At 39.3% G+C, this 23975-nt stretch overlaps 1 protein-coding gene across 2 annotated transcripts in view; it reads right to left on the bottom strand.

Moving 5' to 3' along the window:
- Positions 1 to 22020, bottom strand: part of SCP2 (sterol carrier protein 2) — a 127623-nt gene extending 105603 nt beyond the window's left edge. Inside the window, exons 1-5 of one of the 2 annotated variants that reach the window (XM_045477441.1) lie at positions 21873 to 22020; positions 14144 to 14201; positions 13449 to 13520; positions 9296 to 9427; positions 6546 to 6610 (exon numbers count right to left, since the gene is read on the bottom strand). In XM_045477441.1, coding sequence (XP_045333397.1) covers positions 6546 to 6610; positions 9296 to 9427; positions 13449 to 13520; positions 14144 to 14201; positions 21873 to 21941 — 396 coding nt within the window. In that variant the 5' untranslated portion in view covers positions 21942 to 22020. Of the gene's footprint in view, positions 1 to 6545; positions 6611 to 9295; positions 9428 to 13448; positions 13521 to 14143; positions 14202 to 21669; positions 21796 to 21872 lie in introns of those variants that run through there. The other variant, XM_045477442.1, reaches the window with a different exon arrangement.
- Positions 22021 to 23975: the final 1955 nt, after the last annotated feature.

Here is a 23975-nt window from a genome sequence, read left to right as displayed (position 1 = left end):
TCATGGTTCCAGCCCCGCATTAGGCTCCTGCTGTCAGCGTAAAACCTGCTTCTGATCCTCAGTCTCCATCTCTCTCTTCCCCTCCCTGCTTGTGCTCTCACCCTCCTTCAAAAGTTAATAAACATTAAAAAAAATTTTTTAATAGAAACAGAGAACAGAGGGGCGCCTGGGTGGCGCAGTCGGTTAAGCGTCCGACTCCAGCTCAGGTCACGATCTCGCGGTCCGTGAGTTCGAGCCCCGCGTCAGGCTCTGGGCTGATGGCTCAGAGCCTGGAGCCTGCTTCCGATTCTGTGTCTCCCCCTCTCTCTGCCCCTCCCCCGTTCATGCTCTGTCTCTCTCTGTCCCAAAAATAAATAAACGTTAAAAAAAAAAAAATTAAAAAAAAAAAAGAAACAGAACAGAAAGATATCTGAAAAATGCCTAAATATTTAAAAATTAAACAACATGCTTCTAACACATGGGTGAGAGAAGAAATCACAATGGAAAATTTTTTTTCAAGTTTTTATTTATATTCCAGTTAGTTAACATCCAGTGTAATATTAGTTACAGCTGCAGAATTTAGTGATTCATCACTTACATACAACATTTGTTATGCTCATCATAACATCCCCCCTCCCCACCCGCCTCCCCTCTGGTAACCATCAGTTTGTTCTCTACAGTTAAGAGTGTTTCCTGGTTTACCTCCCCCCCCCTTTTTTCTTTTGAAATTTAAAAATAATTTGAAATAAATGAAAATAAAAGCATGACATAAAAAAACTTATGGTATGGGGGCCCCTGGGTGGCTCAGTCAGTTAAGCATCCAACTTCAGCTCAAGTGATGATCTTGTGGTTCATGAGTTCAAGTCCCACATTGGGCTCTGTGCTGACAGCTTGGAGCCTGGAGCCTGCTTCGGATTCTGTGTCTCCCTCTCTCTCTACCTTTTGCCCACTCTCTCTCTCTCTCAAAAATAAACATTTAAAAAAATTTTTTTAATTTACAGTATGCTGCTTAAGCAGTGTTTTAAAAGAATGTATAGTATCAAATACCTACATTTGAAAAAAGGCCAGATTTAAAAGCAATGACCTAAGCCTCCAACTTTATAGACTATAAAAATAAAGAGCAAGTTAAACCCAATGTAAAAAAAAGGAAATATTAAGGATCATAGCAGATGTAACTAGAAAGTGAGCAGAATGAAATAAATAGAAATTAACAGAATGGAACAGAAAACAGAAAAAATAGAGAAAAACCAATGAAAATAAAAGCTGGCACTCTGACAAGATCAATAAAACTGGTAAACACCTTTTATTTTATTCATCATGGGAAAAAGAGAGAAGACAATGATTAACAACATCAGAGGAAGAACAAGGACACGTCTAAAAATCCTATTTTAGGGGCACCTGGGTGGCTCAGCCGGTTAAGCGTCCGACTTCAGCTCAGGTCATGATCTCACGGTCCATGAGTTCAAGCCCCACGTCGGGCTCTGTGCTGACACTTCAGAGCCTGGAGCCTGCTTTGGATTCTGTGTCTCCCTCTCTCTGTGACCCTCCCCCATTCATGCTCTGCCTCTCTCTGTCTCAAAAAAATAAATAAACATTTAAAAATAAATAAATAAATAAAAATCCTATTTTAGATGCCTGGGTGGCTCAGTTGGTTAAGCGTATGGCTTCAGCTCAGGTCATGATCTGTAGTTCATGGGTTTGAGCCCCACATCAGGCTCTATGCTGACAACTCAGAGCCTGGAGCTTGCTTTGGATTCTGTGTCTCCCTCTCTTTCTGCCCTTCCCCAGCTCTCTCAATCTCTCTCTCTCTCAAAAATAAATAAACACTGCGCAAGGATGACACGCAAATTCGTGAAGCGTTCCATATTTAAAAAAATAAATAAATAAAATAAATAAACATTTAAAAAAATAAATAAATAAAGATCTTACTTTAAAGAGATACTATGGGAATAACATGATCAACTTTTTGTCAATAAATTCAACAATGCAGATGAAATGGAAAAATTCCTTAAAAGGCATTATCAAAGCTCACTCAAAAAAAAAACATAATGACATAAATAGTAATATATTTACTAAAAAAACTGAATTACTGGGGTGCCTGGGTGGCTCAGTTGGTTGAGCATCCAACTTCAGCTCAGGTCATGATCTCACAGTTTGTGGGTTTGAGCCCCACATCAGGCTCTGTGCTGACCACTTGCTCAGAGCCTGGAGCGTGCTACGGATTCTGTGTCTCCTTCTCTGCCCCTCCCCCGCTTATGCTTTGTCTCACACTGTTTCTCAAAAACAAATAAATGTAAAAACAAAATTAAAAAAAAAAAACTGAATTACTAAACTTAAAAGGTTAAAAACTTTCCCATAAAGAAAACTCCAGACCTAGATGTGGTTTTTAATAATTTTCAAATACAAGTTACCAAGATACTTATCATTCACTACTTAAGAAAAAAAGCCAATTTTTCATGTGTCATAAATATCACGTACTCTCATTAGGCATCACCTAATCTTATTTCATACTCTTCTCCAGTTGCCACCCTCCAATCCAGTTTTTCAAACTGTCCCCTAAACATATTATATTAATTACTTTTTTTTGTAGGCTCCATGCCAATGTTGGGCTTGTAGAGTCATATGCTCTACCGACTAAGCCAGCCAAGTGTCTCTGAACATATTATATTATGTTTATTCCACCATCCATGACTTAGCTCATGATGTTTTCTCCCATACCCAGAAAGATCTCATGCTTCCCTATCTTTAATTATCTTTATTTTATTATTATAATTATCCATATTTGTTATATAAAAATTTCATATAATTATTATCTCTTATTGTCTTTAAGACCCAACCTAACTTTCTTAAAATGTTCTCTAATGAAAATGGGAAATAGCTCTTGTTGATTTCAATGCCTGTGGTTACTAAGAGATACTGTCACATATATTTAACTTAATTTGAGGTAGAGATCCTTTAATGTTTGAACAGAAAGAACTGAATCAGATTGACCTCATAAGTCTTAGATGAATAGGCTAAAAGTTATCTTCAACTCATTTTCTAACAACGATTCTAGTTTTAGGGGCGCCTGGCTGGTACAGTCGGCAGAGAATGCAACTCTTGATCTCAAGGTCATGAGTTAGATGTTGGGTGTAGAGACTACTTAAATAAAACTAAAAAGATAATAATAAAGCAATGACTCTAGTTTTTTTTTTTTTTTTTTTTTTTAAGTTTATTTATTTTGAAGGGGGTTAAAAGAGGCAGTGAGAGGAGAGAATCCCAAGCAGGCTCTGTGCTAACAGCACAAGCCATCCAGGCACTGGCAATTTCTAATATATATATATTTTTTCAAGGGTAATTGCTTCTTAAATTATATACATGAGGCACCTGGGTGGGCTCAGTCACTTAAGCATCTGACATTTGATTTTGGCTCAGGTCACGATCTCATGGTTCCTGAGATCGGGCCCCTCATTGGACTCCATGCTGACATCCCGAAGCCTGCTTAGGAGTCTCTCTCTCCCTCTTTCTCAGCCTCTCCCCCACTCACATATGCATGTTTGAACACACTCACTCATTCTCTCTCAAAATAAATAAATATTTTTTAAAAAAGTAAAGGGATGGAAAAGATATTTTATTCAAATGAAAACTAAAAGAAAGCTGAGGTCACTATACTTATATCAGATAAAATAAGCTTTAAGACAAAGGCTATAATAAGAGACAAAGAAGGTCATTAAACTAAAATCCAGTTCTATTAATTACACATAAGATTCAAATATTCAATCTAAAGAAAAACGCTTAATCATTTTGGCTCTCCTCTACATTCACGTGTTGATATACTTATTAAAGTATAATTATGTCTGGTCTTCTTATTTTAAGTCAGGTTTAAAACCTCAAAACCATCTATCTAATGATAAAGGGGTCAATCTAACAAGATGACATAACATTTGTAATTTTTCATGCACCCAACACAGCAGCACCTAAATATATAAACCAAATGTCAACAGACCTAAAGGGAGGGATAGACAGCATTCAATAATTGTACATAGAACTTTAATACCCTACTTTCATCAATAGATAGATTAGTCAGACAGAAAATCAATAAGGAAACATTGGACCAGATGGACATAACTGACATATAAGGACATTCCATCCAAAAGCAAAAGAATACACATTCTTCTGTGGTGTACATGGAACATTTTCCAGAATAAATCGTGTGGTAGGCCCTTAATAAATTTAACAAGACTGAAATCATCAAGCATCTTTTCCAACCATAATGGCATGAAACTAGAAGAAAACTAGAAAATGCACAAATATGTGGAGATTAAACAACATGCTACTGAACAACCAATGGGACAAAGAAATTAAAAAATATCTTTTTTTAAGATGAATTAAAATGTTAATAAAACAACCAAAACTTATGGGATGCAGCAAAAGCAGTTCTAAGAGGGGGAAGTTCATAGTAATAAACTCCTATACGGAGAAATGAGAAAGATCTCCAAACCAACCAAAAACAAAAACAAAAAAAAAAAACCCCACATGACAAAACCCTAACTTTACACCTCAAAGAACAATAAAAAGAAGAACTAAGCCCAAAGTTAGTAGAAGAAGAACATAACAAAGATCAGAATGGAAATAAATGAGACAAAATATCAAATAGAAAACATCAATGAAACTGTGGGACCCAAGGAATTTAACAAAACTCCCCTATCCCTGGACAAGCAGAGCAAGACTAACTCCATTTTATGCTACACCCACCATCTCATGTATAACCCCCACATGACCTACTTATTGCTTAAGACATTCCCCCACCCTAGTCAAGCCGAAGAGCACACCCTTACTGGAAACCGGCTCATATAGGAATATGGAACCCCTAACCGCCAAAGAATGTAAACCCCGCCTTTTGCCCGCCAAACTTGCGTGCCAATTCTGACCAGAGTGATAGGCTAGTTCAAACAGTTTACTATAGGGTAAATTGTAATTCAATTGGCCACCTGCGTGTGGACTAACATCACTATGCAACTTTCTGTGTGTTACAATCTCATTGGCCATTGGCCCCTATAAAACTGCTACGCCTCTTAACCTAGGGGTCCAAGTCCCTGCTCCACTGTGTCAGGTATACTTGGGCCCAAGCTCGAGCTTGCAAATCAACCCTCGTGCGTTTGCATCGGTAACGGCTCCTTGGTGGTCTCTCGGATTCGAAATCGGGGTATTACAAAACTAAACACTGGTTTTTGGAGAAGATAAACAAAACGCCCAAGCCTTATCTTCTCTCACCACTTCTCCATTAATTCCAATTAAACATAATTATATCTTATCACACTATCATCTAAACTCTTTTTATCTTTTTTCTCTTTAGAGTGTATACTAAATAATTATTTCTAACCTAGTCCAGTTTCACTAATTCTCTTTTTAGTCATGTGTAATCTGCTATCAAACCTATCTTCTGATTTCTTACTTTTAATCATTTTATTTTTCTTTTCTATAAACTCTACTTTTTTTTCATGCCTATCATGTCCCTTTTTGCAGTTTCCAATATTCTTACAATATTTCCAATTACGGTGCCTTGTTTCTGTAATGCCTGGTTATTACTGCATGTCTTAGATAATTATTTGAAGAGTTCTCAAAGCCTCCAAAAGAAGATGCTTTCCTCCAAAAGAAAACTCACACTTGTGTCTGTTAAGTACCTAGGTAATTACCATTCTGGAACCAATTTAGACTGAATTCAAGGTTTGAGGTTTCTCTAACTGTCCTGTAATGAGAATTTTGGTAGCAATCTCATATGAGGAATATCAAAGAAAGATTTTTCAGTGAAAGGTTTTTCTGGTGTTTTGTTTTTTTTTTCCTTCTCTTTTTTCTCCCCTATTCCGCTCGGTACCAAGACAACTCTCACAGGGAAAAAAGACAGTTTTTCTTTAGATTTGCCCTTACCCAAAGGGTTTATCCCTGCAGGGCCCCAGTTTAATGTGCAGAGTGAGTATTAAACTTCTGATCTTGGGAGGACTACTTGCCTCTTCACTCCAGGGGACCATCAAAATTAAAGCTCACAGCTTCCTGATCAAAGGCATTCAAGGCATAAGTGCTTCAAATACTTCAAACTCTCTGGCATTCATCTGCAATTCCTCTCTCTTTAGCACTTCCTTGCCTTTAGGATTTTTTCTTTATATTCCAATACTTTAACTGTCATCTCTAGAACTGGTTTAAATAATTTGGCTTCCCATTTCCAGAATCAGAAATCCCACACTTTATTAATCCTCTTCAATTTGTTAAGCTTTTGAATTAATGACTCTCAAATTAAATAGGTAAGTCACCTCAAATTCAATCATTTGACATTTCTGAACATCAGGTTTATCATTGACAAAGTAAAGAGGTTGAGCCAAATTATCTCTGATTCTTTACTGTTCTAAAATACCAGAATTTATGCATACATATACAATGTCACATTTCAAATTGTGAATATATCAGCTCATTTAATAACTATGCCAAATTATGCTTTCTGTTACTTATTAACAGGTTCTATTTATAGTAGTCAGATGGGCAAAGTTTTCTCACAGTACTATTAATAACTCCAGAGTAACAGTAAGACTCACATTTGATAAAAGGGGTCCCTTCTCCATCTTCTCAAACCCAAGAGCCAAGACACAATCTGCCATACCTTGAAAGAAAAATGTGATCATTAGGAAAAATTAAATTTCAAGACACCTAACCAAATACCATTAAATACTTTAAGTAATTTATATAAAATTGAAAAAGATGCTATAATCTGACAAAATGTTTAATAAGTGAAAAATTAGAGTAAATTCTTATATGATTCCAGATAAGAGGAAAAATTACGTATTTAATTCTTCCTTTTATTCTAAATAATTTGTATGCTAATAAAACTTTTTATTAATATGGAAATATGGTTCAGTGAAAACAAATATAAACAACCAATTTTGGGTTTTTATTATTTTTTAATGTTTATTCATTTTTTGAGACAGAGAGAGTGTGTGCACGCACACGAGACAGAGAGAGAAAGAGCGCCGAATGAATGGGGGCATGGCAGAGAGGGAGACACAGAATCCAAAGCAGGCTCCAGGCTCTGAGCTGTCACCACAGAGCCTTATGCAGCACTTGAACTCACGAACTGCCAGATCATGACCTGAGCCAAAGTCATACACTTAACCAACTGAGCCACCCAGGCGCCCATAAACAACTAATTTTGAATTTTAAAACAAATAAAATTTAAAATTTTTTTAAAGGATCCTGATTAAAATCTGAACAGAATTATTTTTGGAGGGAGGGGATGTCTTAAAAATGATGTTAAAGTTCAACTGATGAGCAAAATAAGAATTACCAAAATTTTTCTTTAAAAAAAAAAAAAAAGAAGAAACCTAACAAAGTGAGGGGCACAGAGGACTCAAGCATTATCAAACAATAAGACATTATAAAGCTCCAACAATTAAAATAACAGTGGATGGGCACTCGGGTGGCTCAGTTGGTGGGGCATCCAACTCTTGATTTGGGCTCAGGTCATGATCCCAGGGTTGTGCAATCAAGCCCCAGGTAAGGCTCTGCATTGAGTGCCCTGAGTGCGGAGCCTGCTTAAGACTCTCTTCCTCTGCCCCTCTCTCTCACTCGAGCACTCTCTCTGTTTCTCTCTAAAAAACAAAAACAAACAGGGGTGTGCCTGGGTGGCTCAGCTGGTTAAGCATCTAACTCTTGACTTCAGCTCAGGTTATGATCTCACATTCATGGGTTCAAGCCCCACACTGGGCTCTGCACTAACACTGTTAGTGCTTGGGATTCTCTCTCTCTCCCTCTCTTTCTGCCCCTCCCCTGCTCTTGCTCTCTCACTCTCTCAAAATAAATAAATAAACTCAAAATAAAAAAATAAAACAAAACAAACAAAAACAATAGTGGAGTAGTAGAGCAATAATCAACAATCAACCAACAGAACAGAATAGAGGGCCTAATAAAATACATTGGAATATTTGGAAATATAGAATATGATATATACTCAAGAGAACTAAAAACACATGGCCACTAAAAAATGTACATAAATATTTATAGAAGCATTATTCATAATAGGCAAAAAATAGAAACCATCCAATGGCCATTAATTGATAATTGGATAAACAAAATGTGGTCGATCCATACAATGGAACATTATTTGGTCATGAAATATAATGAAGTAGGGATATATGCCACAACACAGATGAACTGTGAAAACATTATGCTAAATGAAAGAAGGCACAAAAGGCTATGTATTATATGCTTCCATTCATTTAATGTTCAGAATAGGTAAATCCAGAGACAGAAAGTAGCTTAGTAGTTACCAGGTGTTTAGGAGAGGGGAAAATGAAGAGTGACTGCTGATAGGTTCAGGGTTTCTTTTTGGGGTGATAAAAATGTTCTAAAACACTAGATAGTGGTGATGGTTACATGAAATCCGTGATTATACTAAAACACACTTAATTGTATAGTTTCAAAAGGTGAACTTATGGTACATAAATTAGATCTCAATAAAATTATTATTTTTTATTTTTTTAATGTTTTCTTTTTATTTTTATTTTTGAGAGAGAGAGCGTGAACAGGGGAGGGGCAGAGACAGAGGGGGACAGAGGATCCAAAGTGGGCTCTGTGCTGATAGCAGCGAACCCAGTGAGAGGCTCAGACTCACAAACCGTGAAATCATGACCTGAGACAACGTCGGACACTCAACCGACTGAGCCACCCAGATGCCCTTACAGCTGTTATTTTTTAAAAAGATCTACATTATAGGGGTGCCTGGGTGGCTCAGTTGGTTAAGCATCCAACCCTTGATTTCAGCTCAGGTCATGACCTCACAGTTCACAAGATCGTGCCCTGAGTTGGGCTCCGTGCTGACAGCGCAGAGCCTGCTTGAGATTCTCTCTCTCTCTGCCCCACCCCTGGCATGCATGTGCAGAAGCACACTCTCTCTCTTTCTCAAAATAAATAAATAAACTTAAAAAAATAATTTAAAAAAAGATACACATTATAAAAGCAATCCCTCTGGGGCACGTGGGTGGCTCAACTCCTTAAGCATATGACTCTTGATTTTGGCTCAGATCATGATCTCATGGTTTGTGGGTTTAAGCCCCACCTCTGGCTTTGTGCTGATGGCCTGGAGCCTGTTTGGGATTCTCTCTCTCTTTCCCTCTCTCTGCCCCTCCCTTACTTGTGCTTTCTCTCTCTCAAAATAAATAAATAAACTTTAAAAATCAATCAATCAATCAATCAATCAATCCCTCTGATGGTCATAGAGAGAAATGATGAAAGGGCAATAGATATTGCCCCATGTCTATTTAAGTACAGTAGACAAATAAACAATCCTCACCACCCTGTATCAGCTGCCGGGCCATAAACAAAGCAGTAGAACCAGTAGCACAGTTATTGTTGACGTTAATTATAGGAATTCCAGTCAGTCCCAAACTGTGATAGATAGACCTCTGCCCACAGGTAGACTCACCTGTACAGAAAAAGAAACAAAAACTATAATATCTACAACATGGGAATTTATGAAGCTGCAATGCAACATAATACCACAGTATGGTTGTTGGTTTTTTTTCCAGTATTATGCCTTTGCCTAGCATACAACACAGGCAGAACAATAAATAAACTGACATCTTACTCAGAAAAAGGTTTTGCATTAAGCATCATTTACACTCCAAATATGAAAAATCCTCAAAACACAGTATGATATGTACTTTCTCTACATGTTACAATAGGAAAGTAGAGAAATGACCAAGTAATAGCGAACAATTCAATCTGGCTAGTGCTACATGATAAAGGAAGCAATGTTTCATTTATACTTCTTTACAAATCTTTAAAACTATACCATCTGATTAAAAGGCTAAGACTTTCTCAGGGAGCCTGGGTGGCTCAGTTGGTTAAGCGTCTGACTCTTAATTTCAGTTCGGGTCATGATCTCAGTTTGTGAGTTCAAGCCCGGCATCGGGCTCTGCGCTGACAGTGCGTAGCCTGCTTGGTATTCTGTGTCTCCCTCTCTCTGCCCCTTCCCTGCTTGTTCTCTATCTTTCTCTCTCAAAATAAACAAACATTAAAAAATAATAGTAATTTAAAAATAGAAATAAAAAATAAAATAAAATTTTAAAAGGCTATAATTTTTCTCTTCATATAAAGGTTCCACAACTTCAAAAAGTTTAAAAGATCCTATGAAGCAGGTCATTACAAAAAAATAGTGATCCAAGCTGAATACACATTTGACTCCCTTTGCCAAGTAACACGGCCACCAAGGCAGACATGCTAGAGCAATGTAATGGGAACATCTGAAGGTATAGACTCTTCAGAAGTCTTCAGGGAAAACAGCAAAGTTCAGGACCTCCTTTTCAATAAATACATTGTGTATCTCTCTGACCTAGTAAATTTCCCTTTGAGAATTCTCTCGGTATCTTGAAATCTCAAAAAAATAACCACAGATAGGCACACAGACTCACCTACGGTTATGCTTACTATAGCCTTTTTTCAAAAACTTTTTTTAACGTTCATTTATTATTGAGAGACTGAGAGAGACAGAGCGTGAGCGGGGGAGGGGCAGAGAGAGAGAGGGAGACACAAGTTTGGGAAGCAGGCTTCAGGCTCCAAGCAGGCTTCAGGCTCTGAGCTGTCAGCACAGAGCCCAATGCGGGGCTCAAACCCCTGAACTGCGAGATCATGACCTGAGCTAAAGTCAAATACTTAACCGACTGAGCCACCCAGGCACCCCAAAGCCTTTTATGATAACTAGAAATCAGAAAAAATTTAAAATGTCCCATGAATGAATGAATGAATAAAGAAAGAAAATGTCCAAGAATAGGATATCATTACTACTACTAAATAAACTGTAGTAAATCCCAAAGACTAGAAAATCATACAATCATTAAAAAGGCTGTAAAAAGACTGGGTACATGGGGCGCCTGGGTGGCGCAGTCGGTTAAGCGTCTGACTTCAGCCAGGTCACGATCTCACGGTCCGTGAGTTCGAGCCCCGCGTCGGGCTCTGGGCTGATGGCTCAGAGCCTGGAGCCTGTTTCCGATTCTGTGTCTCCCTCTCTCTCTGCCCCTCCCCCGTTCATGCTCTGTCTCTCTCTGTCCCAAAAATAAATAAACATTGAAAAAAAAAAATTAAAAAAAAAAAAAAAAAAAAAAAAGACTGGGTACATTCTAAATGTCCATTGAAAGGCAATGGATTCAATAAATTATGATATATCTATTCAATGGAATTTTATGCTATCATAAAAAATAGACCAAGGAAGCTCTTTATGATACAATTTGGAAAAGTAGCCAAGAACTACTAAGTAAAAAAGAAAAAAAATTTAAGATACAAAATAGTGTGTATATTATGCTACCATGTATGTAACAAAAGGGGAAAGGGGAACTTACACACTCACACATACTTGTATATGTACGAATCACTTCTGAAAAGATACACCAGAAATTAGTGAAACTGGATGTCTAAGTGAAGGTAACCATGAGACAGGGAGACAGGAATAAGTGTGAGATTTTCCACTATATAACCATCCACCTTTGGTATTTTTGTACCATGTAAATACTTCATCAAGTCCAGAGGAAAAAAAAAAAACTTAATTGAAAAAATGCTGGGGCACCTGGGTGGCCCAGTGGGTTGAGCGTCTGACTTCGGCTCAGGTCATGATCTCGCGGTCTGTGAGTTTGAGCCCCATGTCGGGCTCTGTGCTGACAGCTCAGATCCTGGAGCCTGTTTCAGATTCTATGTCTCCCTCTCTCTCTGCCCCTCCCCTACTCTCACTTTGTCTCACTCTGTCTCTCAAAAATAAATAAATGTTAAAAAAAAATTTTTTTTTTAATGTTAATGATAAGATAAAGGAAGACTTAATGGAGAATACTGACAATACTAAAATGAGAAAAGTAGGTTACCAAAAAGTATGTATACTAGGACCTCATTATTTTTTTTATTTTTTAAGTTTTATTTATTTAAATAACCTCTACACCTAATATTGGACTCAAACTCACGATCCAGAGATCAAGAGTTGCACATACTTCTGACTAAGCCAGGCAGGTGCCCCAAGACCTAATTTTCTTGAAGAGAAAGTTGTATATGCATGCATACTCACATGCATTCATATTCACTGAAGGATAACACCAAAAATTAATGGTGATAATTTCTGAACTGGACAATGGGATTACAGGTGATTTATTTTTTCTTGTCTTTTTCTGTTTCCTTTTTTTGTTATAATTAGTGTATATTCTTTTCCTAGTTAGAAAAAGTTTGATATGGTAATGCAAGCTGGCGCAGCCACTCTGGAACACAGTATGGAGGTTCCTCAAAAAATTAAGAAGAGCACTACTCTAAGACCCAGCAATTGCACTACTAGGCATTTATCCATGGGATACAGGTGTGCTGTTTCAAAGAGACACATGCACCCCAATGTTTATAGCAGCACTATCAACCATAGCCAAAGTATGGAAAGAGCCCAAACGTCCATCGATGGAGGAATGGATAAAGAAGATGTGGTATGTATACACAATGGAGTATTACTTGGCAATCAAAAAGAATGAAATCTTGCCATTTGCAACTACGTGGATAGAAATAGAAGGTATTATGCTAAGTGAAATTAGTCAGTCAGAGAAAGACAAATACCATATGACTTCATTCATATGAGGACTTTAAGAGACAAAACAGATGAACATAAAGGAAGGGAAGCAAAAATAATATAAAAACAGGGACGGGGAACAAAAGCATAAGAGACTCATAAATATGGAGAACAAACAGAGGGTTACTGAAGGGGGTGTGGGAGGGGGGATGGGCTAAATGGGTAAGGGGCATTAAGAAATCTACTCCTGGGGCACCTGGGTGGCACAGTCGGTTAAGCATCCGACTTCAGCCAGGTCACGATCTCGTGGTCCGGGAGTTCAAGCCCCGCGTCGGGCTCTGGGCTGATGGCTCAGAGCCTGGAGCCTGTTTCCGATTCTGTGTCTCCCTCTCTCTCTGTCCCTCCCCCGTTCATGCTCCGTCTCTCTCTGTCCCAAAAATAAATAAAAGTTGAAAAAAAAAAAAATTAAAAAAAAAAAAAAAAAAGAAATCTACTCCTGAAATCATTGTTGCACTATATGCTAACTAATTTGGATGCAAATTAAAAAAATAAAAAGAAAAGAAAAAAGTTTAATAAAAAATTTTATTGGATACAAAAAAGTAAATGTTTACAAATTTTAAAATAACAAAGAACAAAAATTTATCTTCTGAACAGTATCTTTATATGGTAGAACTATGGGCAATTTTTTGTTTTTTAAAGATAAACAATTTTTTTTTAATTTATCTCCTGTTTTGGCAATAAACAATGGCAAAGACATATATTAAACTAGGCTAACACATAAGGGAAATCTAGGAATGATAGGAATAAGACTCTGAATTCTGATTTTTGAGGGTTAAAATTTACAAATGCCTCTGCACTGTTTATGAAGTTGCTGCTATATTAGGTGAAACACTTTTAGAATATATAGTTTACCACATACCATAAACGTAGCCAACACATGCCTGTTCCACTACTGAATAAGGGATCTGTGCATCAGATAAAGCCTTCTGGCCTATAAAAACAAAAGTGTTTAATCAAATAGTGCTTTGAGTATTTGCTTTAGGTGAGTAAAAATTAAGTTTAGAGTTTTCCCAGAGTAGATCTACCTCCAAATAGTCTACGTTCAATTCAAATGACAACCCTTCATCAAATCCTCTCAGACCTCTTCATTGAGAAATAACCATTTCTTCCTCTAAGCTACTACATCACTTTTTCATACCTCCTTTATGATACTTATATACTAACTATAAATATATTAAACCCCAAAATCTTAAACCCCCTTAGTGGCAAGGTCCTTGTCTTACTCATCTCTGTGGCTCCACTGTACCTCTAAAGGGCAAAATTGGAAAGAATATCATTATTGGGGGGCAGGGAGGACGCCCACAGAGCCCTTTGCTGTCACACTAAACAGGTGGATAGTACATAAAATCAAAGGCCACTGTTTGCCCTGGCTATCTAGCTAAAAATTAGCCCAAACTCTTTTCCCTTTGTCCTTCCTAATGAATCAGTACGCAATTATCTGTATAGGTTCTTCTCCTTGACCCAGGATTCTTTTTATGGTTGCAAGGTTGTTCCACAATCAAGATAGACTACACAGTAACATCAATGTTCAAATACCTAAATTTTCTATTTTACCTGCTTCTTTTGCCAAGTCAGGATAGTCTCTTGAATTCTCAAGTCCAGGCTTTAGGAACTAGAAATATAGAAGGAGATAATAACAGAAGCAAATATAGTTAGATTTTTCTCACAACAGAGCACTGCAGAAATTCATTCATCTATTAGCTTACACAAAAACACACTGAGCACCTAACATACTGAGCACCTATCATGTTCCTGGACTCTGACAATAAATAATATATAGTCCTTGCACTCGGGGAGCTTCTAGTCCAACAGAAAACAGAAAACTATACTACAGTGTCCATAAGTACAGAATAATTTGGGAGAGAAAACTACATAGGTTCAGAGGGAGGATTAGAAAGGCTTCCCAGAGGAACTGACATTTAAATTAAGTCTTTTAGGATGGAGCTTGCCAAGTCAAAGAAAACAAAACTTCTAGGGCAAAGGTCTAGAAGTGAGAGAATATGGCTCAATCCAGGTACTATAAACAAGTTTATATTGCAGCAGTTGAAGTGAAAGATAAGTTACAGCAAGTGACAGGTACAGAAGAGTAACTTAGGTCCAAATGATGGTAACCACTAACATTAATTGGGCACTTACTGTGTTATGCATTATGCTAAGCACTTCACATATATTAACTCATTTAATCTTCACAATAATCCTAAGAGGTAGTCACTATTATTATCATCACTTTACAGTAAGAAAACTAGGGTATATAGAGAGATTAAGTATTTTGCCCAAGGTCACATAGCTAATAAGCAATGAAGCTGAAACTTCAGGCAGTCTGGCTCTGGAGCCAACTCAGGGAATGTTATATGCATTCCTTTGACATCTGAGCTTTATCCTGAAGACAATGGATTTTTTTTTTTTAAGAGACTGGAAAAAAAAACAACGAGATACTGCTACACACCTATTATAACGGCCAAAATCCAAACACTGACAATACCAAATGCTGACAAGGATGTAGAGCAATAGGAAGTCTCACTGCTTGTGGGAATGCAAAATGGTATGTCCACTTTGGAGGACAGCTTGGTGGTCTCTTATAAAACTAAACCTTAACATTAATCCAGCAATCCTTGGTATTTATGCAAATGAGTTGAAAACTTATGTCCACAACAAAAGCCCACAGAGGCACATTTATAGCAATTTTAAGTAACTGCCAAGACTTGTTAAGTAACCAAAATGTCTTTAGTAGGTGAATAGATAAATAAACTGTGGCACATGGAACACTACTCAGTACTAAAAAGATATGGACTATCAAGCCATGAAAAGACACACAGGGTGGTGCCTGGGTGCTTCAGTCAGTTAGCATCTAAATACTGGCTTTGGCTCAGGTCACGATCTCACGTTCATGGAACAGAGAAGAATTCCTTGTTGGACTCTGCCCTGACAGTTCAGAGCCTGCTTGGGATTTTCTCTCCCCACTCTCTCTGCCCCTCCCATTTGTGCTCTCTCATGCATACATTTTCTCTCTTTCTCTCTCTCTCTCAAACGAATAAACTTTAAAAAAACAAAGAAAAGACATGGAGGAATTTTAAATGCATGTTACTAAGTGAAGAAGTCAATCTGCAAAGCCAACAGACTGTATGATTCCAACTATATGACATCCTGGAAAAGGCAAAACTATGGAGATAGTAGAGATTAGTGGTTGTCAGAGGTTGAGGGAAAAGAGGGATGAACAGGCAGAGCACAGAGGATTTTCAAGGCAATAAAACTATTCTGTATGATTTTTTTTAATGTTTGTTTATTTTTTGAGAGAGAGAGAGAGTGACAGCGAGGGAGGGGCAGAAAGAGAGGGAGACACAGAATCTGAAGCAGACTCCAGGCTCTGTGCTGACAGCATAGACACAGGGCTTGAACCCACAGACCATGAGATCATGACCTGAGCCAAAGTCAGATGTTTAACCAACTGAGCCACCCAGGCACCCCAGATTCTGTATGATATTACAATGGATACATGTCATTATACATTTGTGCAAACCTAGAATATACAACACCACAACGGAACCCTAATGCAAGCTATAGACTCTGACACATAGACACAGGGCTCGAACCCACAGACCATGAGATCATGACCTGAGCCAAAGTCAGATGTTTAACCAACTGAGCCACCCAGGCACCCCAGATTCTGTATGATATTACAATGGATACATGTCATTATACATTTGTGCAAACCTAGAATATACAACACCACAACGGAACCCTAATGTAAGCTATAGACTCTGAGTGACAACGATGTGTCAGTTTAGGTTTACTGATTATAACAAATGCCCCACTCTGGTGCAGATTACTGAGAGCGAGTGAGGCTGTGAATGTGTGGGGGCAGGGAACATATGGGAACTCTATACTTTCTGCTCAATTTTGCTGTAAACCTAAAACCGCTTTGAAAAATAAAGCCTTATCTTTTAAAAAAGAGAGAGACTGGGGTGAAAAGAGCTGCATTTTAGATTATTATAGATGTAATGTGGAGAAATGAATGAAGGGAATATGCAGGAGGCAGTGAGGACAAATGATCCTGAAACAGTCCAAGTAAGAGTTGACTAAGATAACAGCAGAAAAGATGAAAAAAGTAGACAGATTTAAGAAACATAAAAGAAGAAAATCTACCAAACTAGGTAGATAAACAAACAAAAATAAAGTGGAGTGGTTTGCTGGTCAGTGGAGGTGCTAACAAAAAAATTGGCTTTCAAAAAATTTTGACTGCAAGCCACAAAAAATACATATTACAACAAACCCAGTAGACACATATATACATACATAATTGAAGCTACATTTTCATGAAATACTTATCCTTGTTATACTGATAAAATATTTTCTATTCGATTTCAAGTTTTTAATGCTAGAAGCAACCTACCAAATTTACTTTTCAACCTCCCAGTGAGTCACAAAACCAGTCTTAAGTATTATATAGAGACTTGACTTAAATGCTACATTTCATTGCACAGTGCTGAAATACATCTGTTGAACTTGAACCAAAAGAAAACATTTAACATTTCTTCCCATTCTGTCTCATCCAATTTCTTCATAATTCCTGCATTAGGGAATCCTTCATAATTCCCTAATTCAGTACCTAAAAATGGTCTATTCCACCCCTCCTTATTCTTCAATTCACTATCCACAATCAGATCATTTACAGAGAGCACTCATATACAGAGAACAGTATGCTAGGTTCTAACTGGTTATACCAATTCATGATTAAATTATAACCCATGTAGTGAAACAACTGCACTTTCCCAGTGCTTACTGAAATCAAGGTAATTTTTAAATGACTAGCCAAGAACATAAACACATACAACACTACTTCCTCAAAATAAAAAGCATAGTTAGGTGGAAACTACCTAATGTCCATTAACAGCAGACTGGATCAACTGTGGTATGTTCACACAGTGGACTACATGACATCAAGTAGAATGAAAAATCTATAAATGCACATACAATTATGGATGAATCTCACAAATATAGTGCTGAATAAAAAAGCCAGGACTAATCTACAGCATTAAAGGTCAAAAGTCAGGATAATGGCAATCCTTGCAGGAGGAGTCGGTGACTGAAAAAGAGCACAAAGGAGATTCTGAGGTGCTGGTAAAGTTCTATTTTTTTTAGTTTTTATTTGTTTCATCAAAGAAATGCAAAACAAACAAAAAGCGCCATAAGGCATTAATAAAAACGGCAATTCAGTTTCACTACTCTCCACACACTAGTCTTACTTGTTCCCAAAACATCCACTTTTAATTCTTTTAGACATTTCTTTTTTTTTATAAACTGCCATATTTCTAAATGTTCTATACTATCATTTCTTTATCAATTTCAGAAATTATATCACCATCTCCAAAAAGGGCCAGTGAGGATTAGGTCTCTTTAGGCCCCCTCACATATACATTCACACTTACTCCATCCCATTTATACAATTGAATAATTTTTTATTAAATCAGTACTCATTGTTTACTTCATTAAGTAAGTATTTTTTATTACTGGGCCAAGTTGTGTGCTATAATTACATTTCCTATGGTACAATTTTTTTTCTAGAGTTATTTTTAAAAGTTTTAACCTTTTGGGGGCACCTGGTTGGCTCAGTCAATAGAGCATGTGACTCTGAATCTCGAAGTTGTGAGTTTGAGCCACAGGCTAGGCGTAGAGATTATTTAAAAACAAATGAATAAATAAACTTTTTTTTTAATAATAAAAAAGTGGCGCCTGGGTGGCTCAGTCAGTTGAGTGTCCGAGTTCTGCTTGGGTCATGATCTCACGGTTTGTGAGTTCGAGGCCCACGTCAGGCTCTCTGCTGACAGCTCAGAGCCTAGAGCCAGCTTTGGATTCTGTGTGTGTCTCTCTCTCTGCCCCTCCCCTGCTCATTCCCTCTCTCATTCTCTTTCAAATAAATAAATGTTTAATAAATAAATGATGATAAATAAAAGTTTTAGCCTTTTTAAAGATTAATTGTAAATAGCAGAGATACAGAATACCACACACAAAACATGAATTACTCTAAGGCAAACACTCTTGCAACCACTGACAAAGGTTCACCAAACTCTAGCCAGGCTCCTCTGAGCCCTCTTCTCTAAGCCAACACCTTGGCTTATAAAAACCAAACATTAGCACAGTTTCTAACAGTTCAAGTCCACATCCCTAGGATGACTCCAGCCCTACTTAAAGTGCCTCAAGGCTACCAAAAAGAAGTTACTGTTTGTTCCCAAGAACACAAGAAGATAGGACCCCTGTCTCCAAGTCTCTGTGGGAAAGTGGGAGCCCAAGTTTGGATAAGCACCAGTTAGCAAACCCAAGTGGATTTCACATGGACCAAGACCCCCCTTCCTCCTTTTTGTAAGTTTTCATTTCCCTAGCACTACACTACTGGGCCCCAACTCACCACCCTCCCTATTCCCTCATTTCCCTTTAAAACACCCAGTCACCTCTGTATACATCAAAACTGAGTGCACTTCACACTGGACTTTCCCTTTCACAGTCATATGTTACTGACTGAAATATGTCCTGATGCTTTACCTAGTGTCTGCCTTTCCTTATCTTTCACACCACCACCCAGACCGATAAATTGAACTTTGCTTCCATTTTTACTCCAGAAACTCCTCTAAGCACTCCGTCCCAATCTCAATCTCCTCTTACTATCGTTCTCTTACAGCAATCACTTCTTTGTAATATTTCATTACTTTATCATCCAAGTATGTATCTGTAGACACTACAGTTTAGTCTTGCCTTTTATCAAAATTCCATGGGTCTTTTAATTCTCTTTTAATCTACAGGTCCTCCTCCACTTTCTTTCCCTCTCAATGTATCTGTTTAAGAACCTAGAACATTTGACCTAGAGCTGCCCAGATAAGTGTTGCTTTAGCAAACTTGTTTCAGTTGTGTGTTGGGCTGGGGGGGGGGGGGGGGGGGGAGGGGAGAATGTAAAATGTATTTCTTCTGTAAGTCATGAAATTATCATACATTAAAGTATTGGGAAAATCAAGTGCTTATTATTTGGTCCTAACTATAAGGGCACCAGAATTAAAAAAAAAAAAAAAGTGACCAGAATAACTTAAAGCAAGTTGAAGAAATAGGAGAAAATATAGTACTTGGGTACTTTGCTATAGACTGAATGTCTGTGTCCTCCCAAAAGTCATATATTGAAATCTAATCCCCAGGGGCGCCTGGGTGGCTCAGTCGGTTAAGCGTCCAACTTCGGCTCAGGTCATGATCTCTCAGTCTGTGAGTTCGAGCCCCGCGTCGGGCTCTGTGCTGACAGCTCAGAGCCTGGAGCCTGTTTCAGATTCTGTGTCTCCTTCTCTCTGACCCTCCCCCATTCATGCTCTGTCTCTGTCTCAAAATAAATAAACGTTAAAAAAAAAAATTAAAAAAAAAAAAAAAAGAAAGAAATCTAATCCCCAATATGGTTGAATTTGGAGGAGGGGCCTTTAGGAGGTCATGAGGATGGAGCCCTTACAAATGGGATTAATACACTTATAAAAGAGACCCCAGAGAGCTCCCTCACCCCTTCTGCCATGTGAGGACACAGCAAGAAGATAGCTGTCTATGAACCGGAAAGCAAGACCTCACAAGACACTGAATCTGCCAGTGCCTTGATCTTGGACTTCCCAGCCTCCAGAACTGTGAGAAATGAGTATTTGTTGCTTAAGCCACCCATGCTACAGTACTGCTGTTACAGCAGTCCAAACAGATGAAATCAGACCACTTCTCGAAACAGGTAGAAGGTAAATCTATGAAAAAAGGGCGTATCAGAAGGTAAGCAGCATAAGCAAAGGGACTTGGGCTGCTATCAGCCAGGTGGTGGTTGTGATTTAGTTGTATTAAAACCTGTTGACATCCACCATAGAAATTCTAACTTATTTCCTATACTGATAATAAAATCTCATTACGAGAACTTCAAGTTGTATGGGGAACTCAGCTATTCAAATTAAGAACCATCACACAGGGGTGCCTAGATGGCCTAGTCCATTAAGCGTCCGACTTCAGCTCAGATCATGATCTCATAGTCCCTGAGTTCAAGCCCCATGTCAGGACTCGTGCTGACAGCCTGGAGCCTGCTTCGGATTCTGTGTCTCCCTCTCTCTCTGCCCCTCCCCTGCTCACACTCTGTCTCTCTCAAAAATAAACATTTTTAAAAATTAAACAAACAAACAAACAAAACTATGCTGGCTTCATGCTGAGAGGCTGAGCATAATTCCAGGAAAGAAGCCTGGCAGTCCCACTCTGGCTGATGCTTCAGGTGCTCACTGCCTCTCTAACAATTCCCCGAAAAAAAAAAAAATGCTGAATGCTACTTTCACTTTTTGCCTTTTTCTAAAAGCGAAAATCCTCTTCGAATTTCAGCTAATGAAAATAGGCACTAACACAGGTCTGTGAAATACAGGTGAAAACGAAATGGCACAACCTGTACTTGCCACAAGTTCAGCCGCACCGAAGCAAAGGTAAGTACGGGACTCTGCGGGAAAGTCGGGAGGATCAGAAACTTCTTGGAGAAGCTAAGATCCGAACCAGTCTTTTAAAAGTCCAAAGTCAACCAAGCACAAGGAGTAAGAACAAGAGAAGGAAAGCAAGAGAAGCATAGAACAGAGTGCGGGTGAAAGTAATAAGCAGTTTGGCATTACCCGCACTTAGGAGCGGGGAGGGCGTCAAGAAATGAGGCCAGGAGCCTCTGGATTCCTGAGAACCAAGCAGAGTACCACTGCAGGGACAGAAAGGGGGTCGGAGGATCCAGGAAACCTGCCACTTGTGCCAAGACACTGCACATCACTGTTTCTCCTCATCCACACTTCCAACTGTGCCTGTAAAGGAATCCTACAGGGAGTACTCCTGGGTGTGGAGAGCTGGGGACATTCCCCTTTCCGTACCTGCTTCCCTTTCCACTGTAAGGAGGATCTTGCCTCGTCAAAGAGCCACATACCTTGGGATTCCACTCAGAATCAAAGGAGGTGGGGGTTTTCGGTTATGTTGGGGTGTCCGTCACAAAGCCTGATCCAGGGAGAACGGAAAAGGCGGAAGGGGAAAGAAATGGCCACAGGAACCACCCCCAGACAGCGCCATACCTCAGAGACAACCCTGCACCGCAACCCATCCGAGTCGCCACCCTCAGGCCAAGAAACCGGAACGGACCAGCGCCCCGGTAGGAAGGACAAACCGCCGGCCAGCGCCAGGCCCCTGCCCTTCCCGCCGTGCCCCTGTCACCTCGGGGCTCCCCGACTCCTCGCCCTCTCCGGCACAGAGCGAAGAGGTCCGCGGCTCTGTTTACCTTGGTCATCCCAACCCCCACCACGAACACCCGGTTCCGGGCCCGAGGCTTTACGGCCGTAAGGAGCATGGCTCAGACTGTGCGCTGCGGAGGCCGACAGAGCAAGCCCTGAGGCAGCCGACGCGGGCGCTCACCCAAGACCTAGGGGCGGGGCCGGAGGCGGTCAGGGGGCGGGGGGCACGCTCCGGCGGCGCGAGGTGGAGCGAGAGTAGGGCGCCTGCGCGTGCGCAGAGGCGTTCGGTGGTAGCGTTCTTTTCGGGGAAGGGGGCGTTCAGCAGTTCTTTGTCTGCGAAGCTCTGGACCCGGCTCACAAGCGGATGGGAGTCTGAGTCCACATCACACATCAGGAAAAAGTTTCATAACCTAGTACAGCCATTCGGGTTTACGTTCTCTATAATGAGAGGAGTAGCGCCTGAGCCTGAGAGCAGAGGGTGGCCTGAAACCAGACTCAGAAAAGTGTAGCCTGAGGAAAGGTTTTGGGAGTGTTCTAATTGTTCTGTATCCTGTTACTGTTGGTACTCAGAAGAGTCATTGCAAGTGCAAAAAGTCATAAGGCTGTACAACAAGACTATGGGGAGTGTTTACTGGATGTCTAAAACAAACATTTCATTTCACTAGCTATGTGACCTTTCTTGTTAATCTCTGAATCTCACTCTTGTTTGCTCCCGCAAATTATGCTCAGAAACTGAGCTTTGTCTTTGCCGATGGTTTATTTAGCACAGATTTGCCGCAGGGATTCTAATTTATAATAGTAATATTTCACAAGCCAGTAGCATACGGTTAACGTCTCTTAATAAGCTCATAAAGAAATAACATACTCCAAACCAAAGATAGGTTAACTACATTATAGTTCCGGGCAAAAGGGAGATGAAATAAAGTCCAAGTTTAGTTGTGATGTACTTTCTATGAGTTGGTCCTCTGTAAATCAGTCCTTCCAACTAAGCTGGGAATCAGCTGCCAGCTTAGGTTCCTTACTGCTGGGGCACACAGCTAGCTGGCACCGAGTTGACCACTACCTAGGAAGAGTAGGCTTGCCAAGGCAGAACAGAAGTCTTTGTCTTCCTGAGACCACTGTGCCTTGAATACCACTCAGGACCAAGGGTAGGGTGGCCACCCCACATGAGCAAGTGTCTCAAGACCTTCAGAGATCTGTTTTGATCAGCAAAGAGTAGCCTTGCCCAAATAGAACATTCTCAATAAGTCCTCATAAATTCTTGGTACTTAAAGTTTAAATGTCCATTATATCATAGTTGCTCCTCCATATGTTCCTATCTATAAGCACTCAGCAGCACAATTCTGCTATCATCTTCACATGGCCTCCCAAGTTCACCCTCAGATCAGAACAACTGCACATAAGTCATAAGTGGATTTGAAATCTTCACAAACCAACACATTCTCATAAGGTGTTTTGTGAAGATGATCCTAATAAATACACAGCAAGGACCCTTACTCAGGACTCCTGTCTCCTCCTGGACATTAACCTCTCTCATATTCAATTCTGCGTCTGCTCCCTTGCTAGACAAGAGAGAATTCCAGACTCAAAGTCTGTGACACCTATGGCCATACTGTTATTACCACTTTGCCCTATGCCTATTGCTGCTCTGCTGATCTTTCTTGGAGACCTAGGAATAATAATAATGTAGAGGAAGGGGGCACTTTGTTATTTTAAAAATCAGGCACCAAATTTCCTCTTAACAAAAGGAATTCTTTTATTGGTGTACTAGTTTGCAAGTGCTGCTATAACAAAGGACCACAGGTTGGATGGCTTAAACAACAGAAATTTATTTTTCCACAGTTCTGGAAGCTGAAAGGCTGAGATAAAGGTGTCAGTAGGTTGATTTTGTCTGAGGTCTCTCTCCTTGGCTTACAGATGGCCATCTTCTCCCTTTGTCATCACAGGTCTGCCCTCTGTACCTATCTGTGTCCAAATTTCCTCTTCTTATAAGGACATCAGTCATATTGGATTAATGTCTAGCCTAATGACCTCATTTTGAACTTAATTACTTTTTTGAAGACCCTATCTGCAAACACAATCATATTTTGATTTACTAGGGAATAGGACTTCAGCATACGAATTTAGGGGGACATAATTCAGTCCACAAC

This window comes from Leopardus geoffroyi, chromosome C1, assembly GCF_018350155.1.
Source record: "Leopardus geoffroyi isolate Oge1 chromosome C1, O.geoffroyi_Oge1_pat1.0, whole genome shotgun sequence".
Taxonomy (NCBI): domain Eukaryota; kingdom Metazoa; phylum Chordata; class Mammalia; order Carnivora; family Felidae; genus Leopardus; species Leopardus geoffroyi.
Note: the sequence above shows the minus strand (reverse complement) of the source record. Positions and strands in the feature narration are given on the sequence as shown.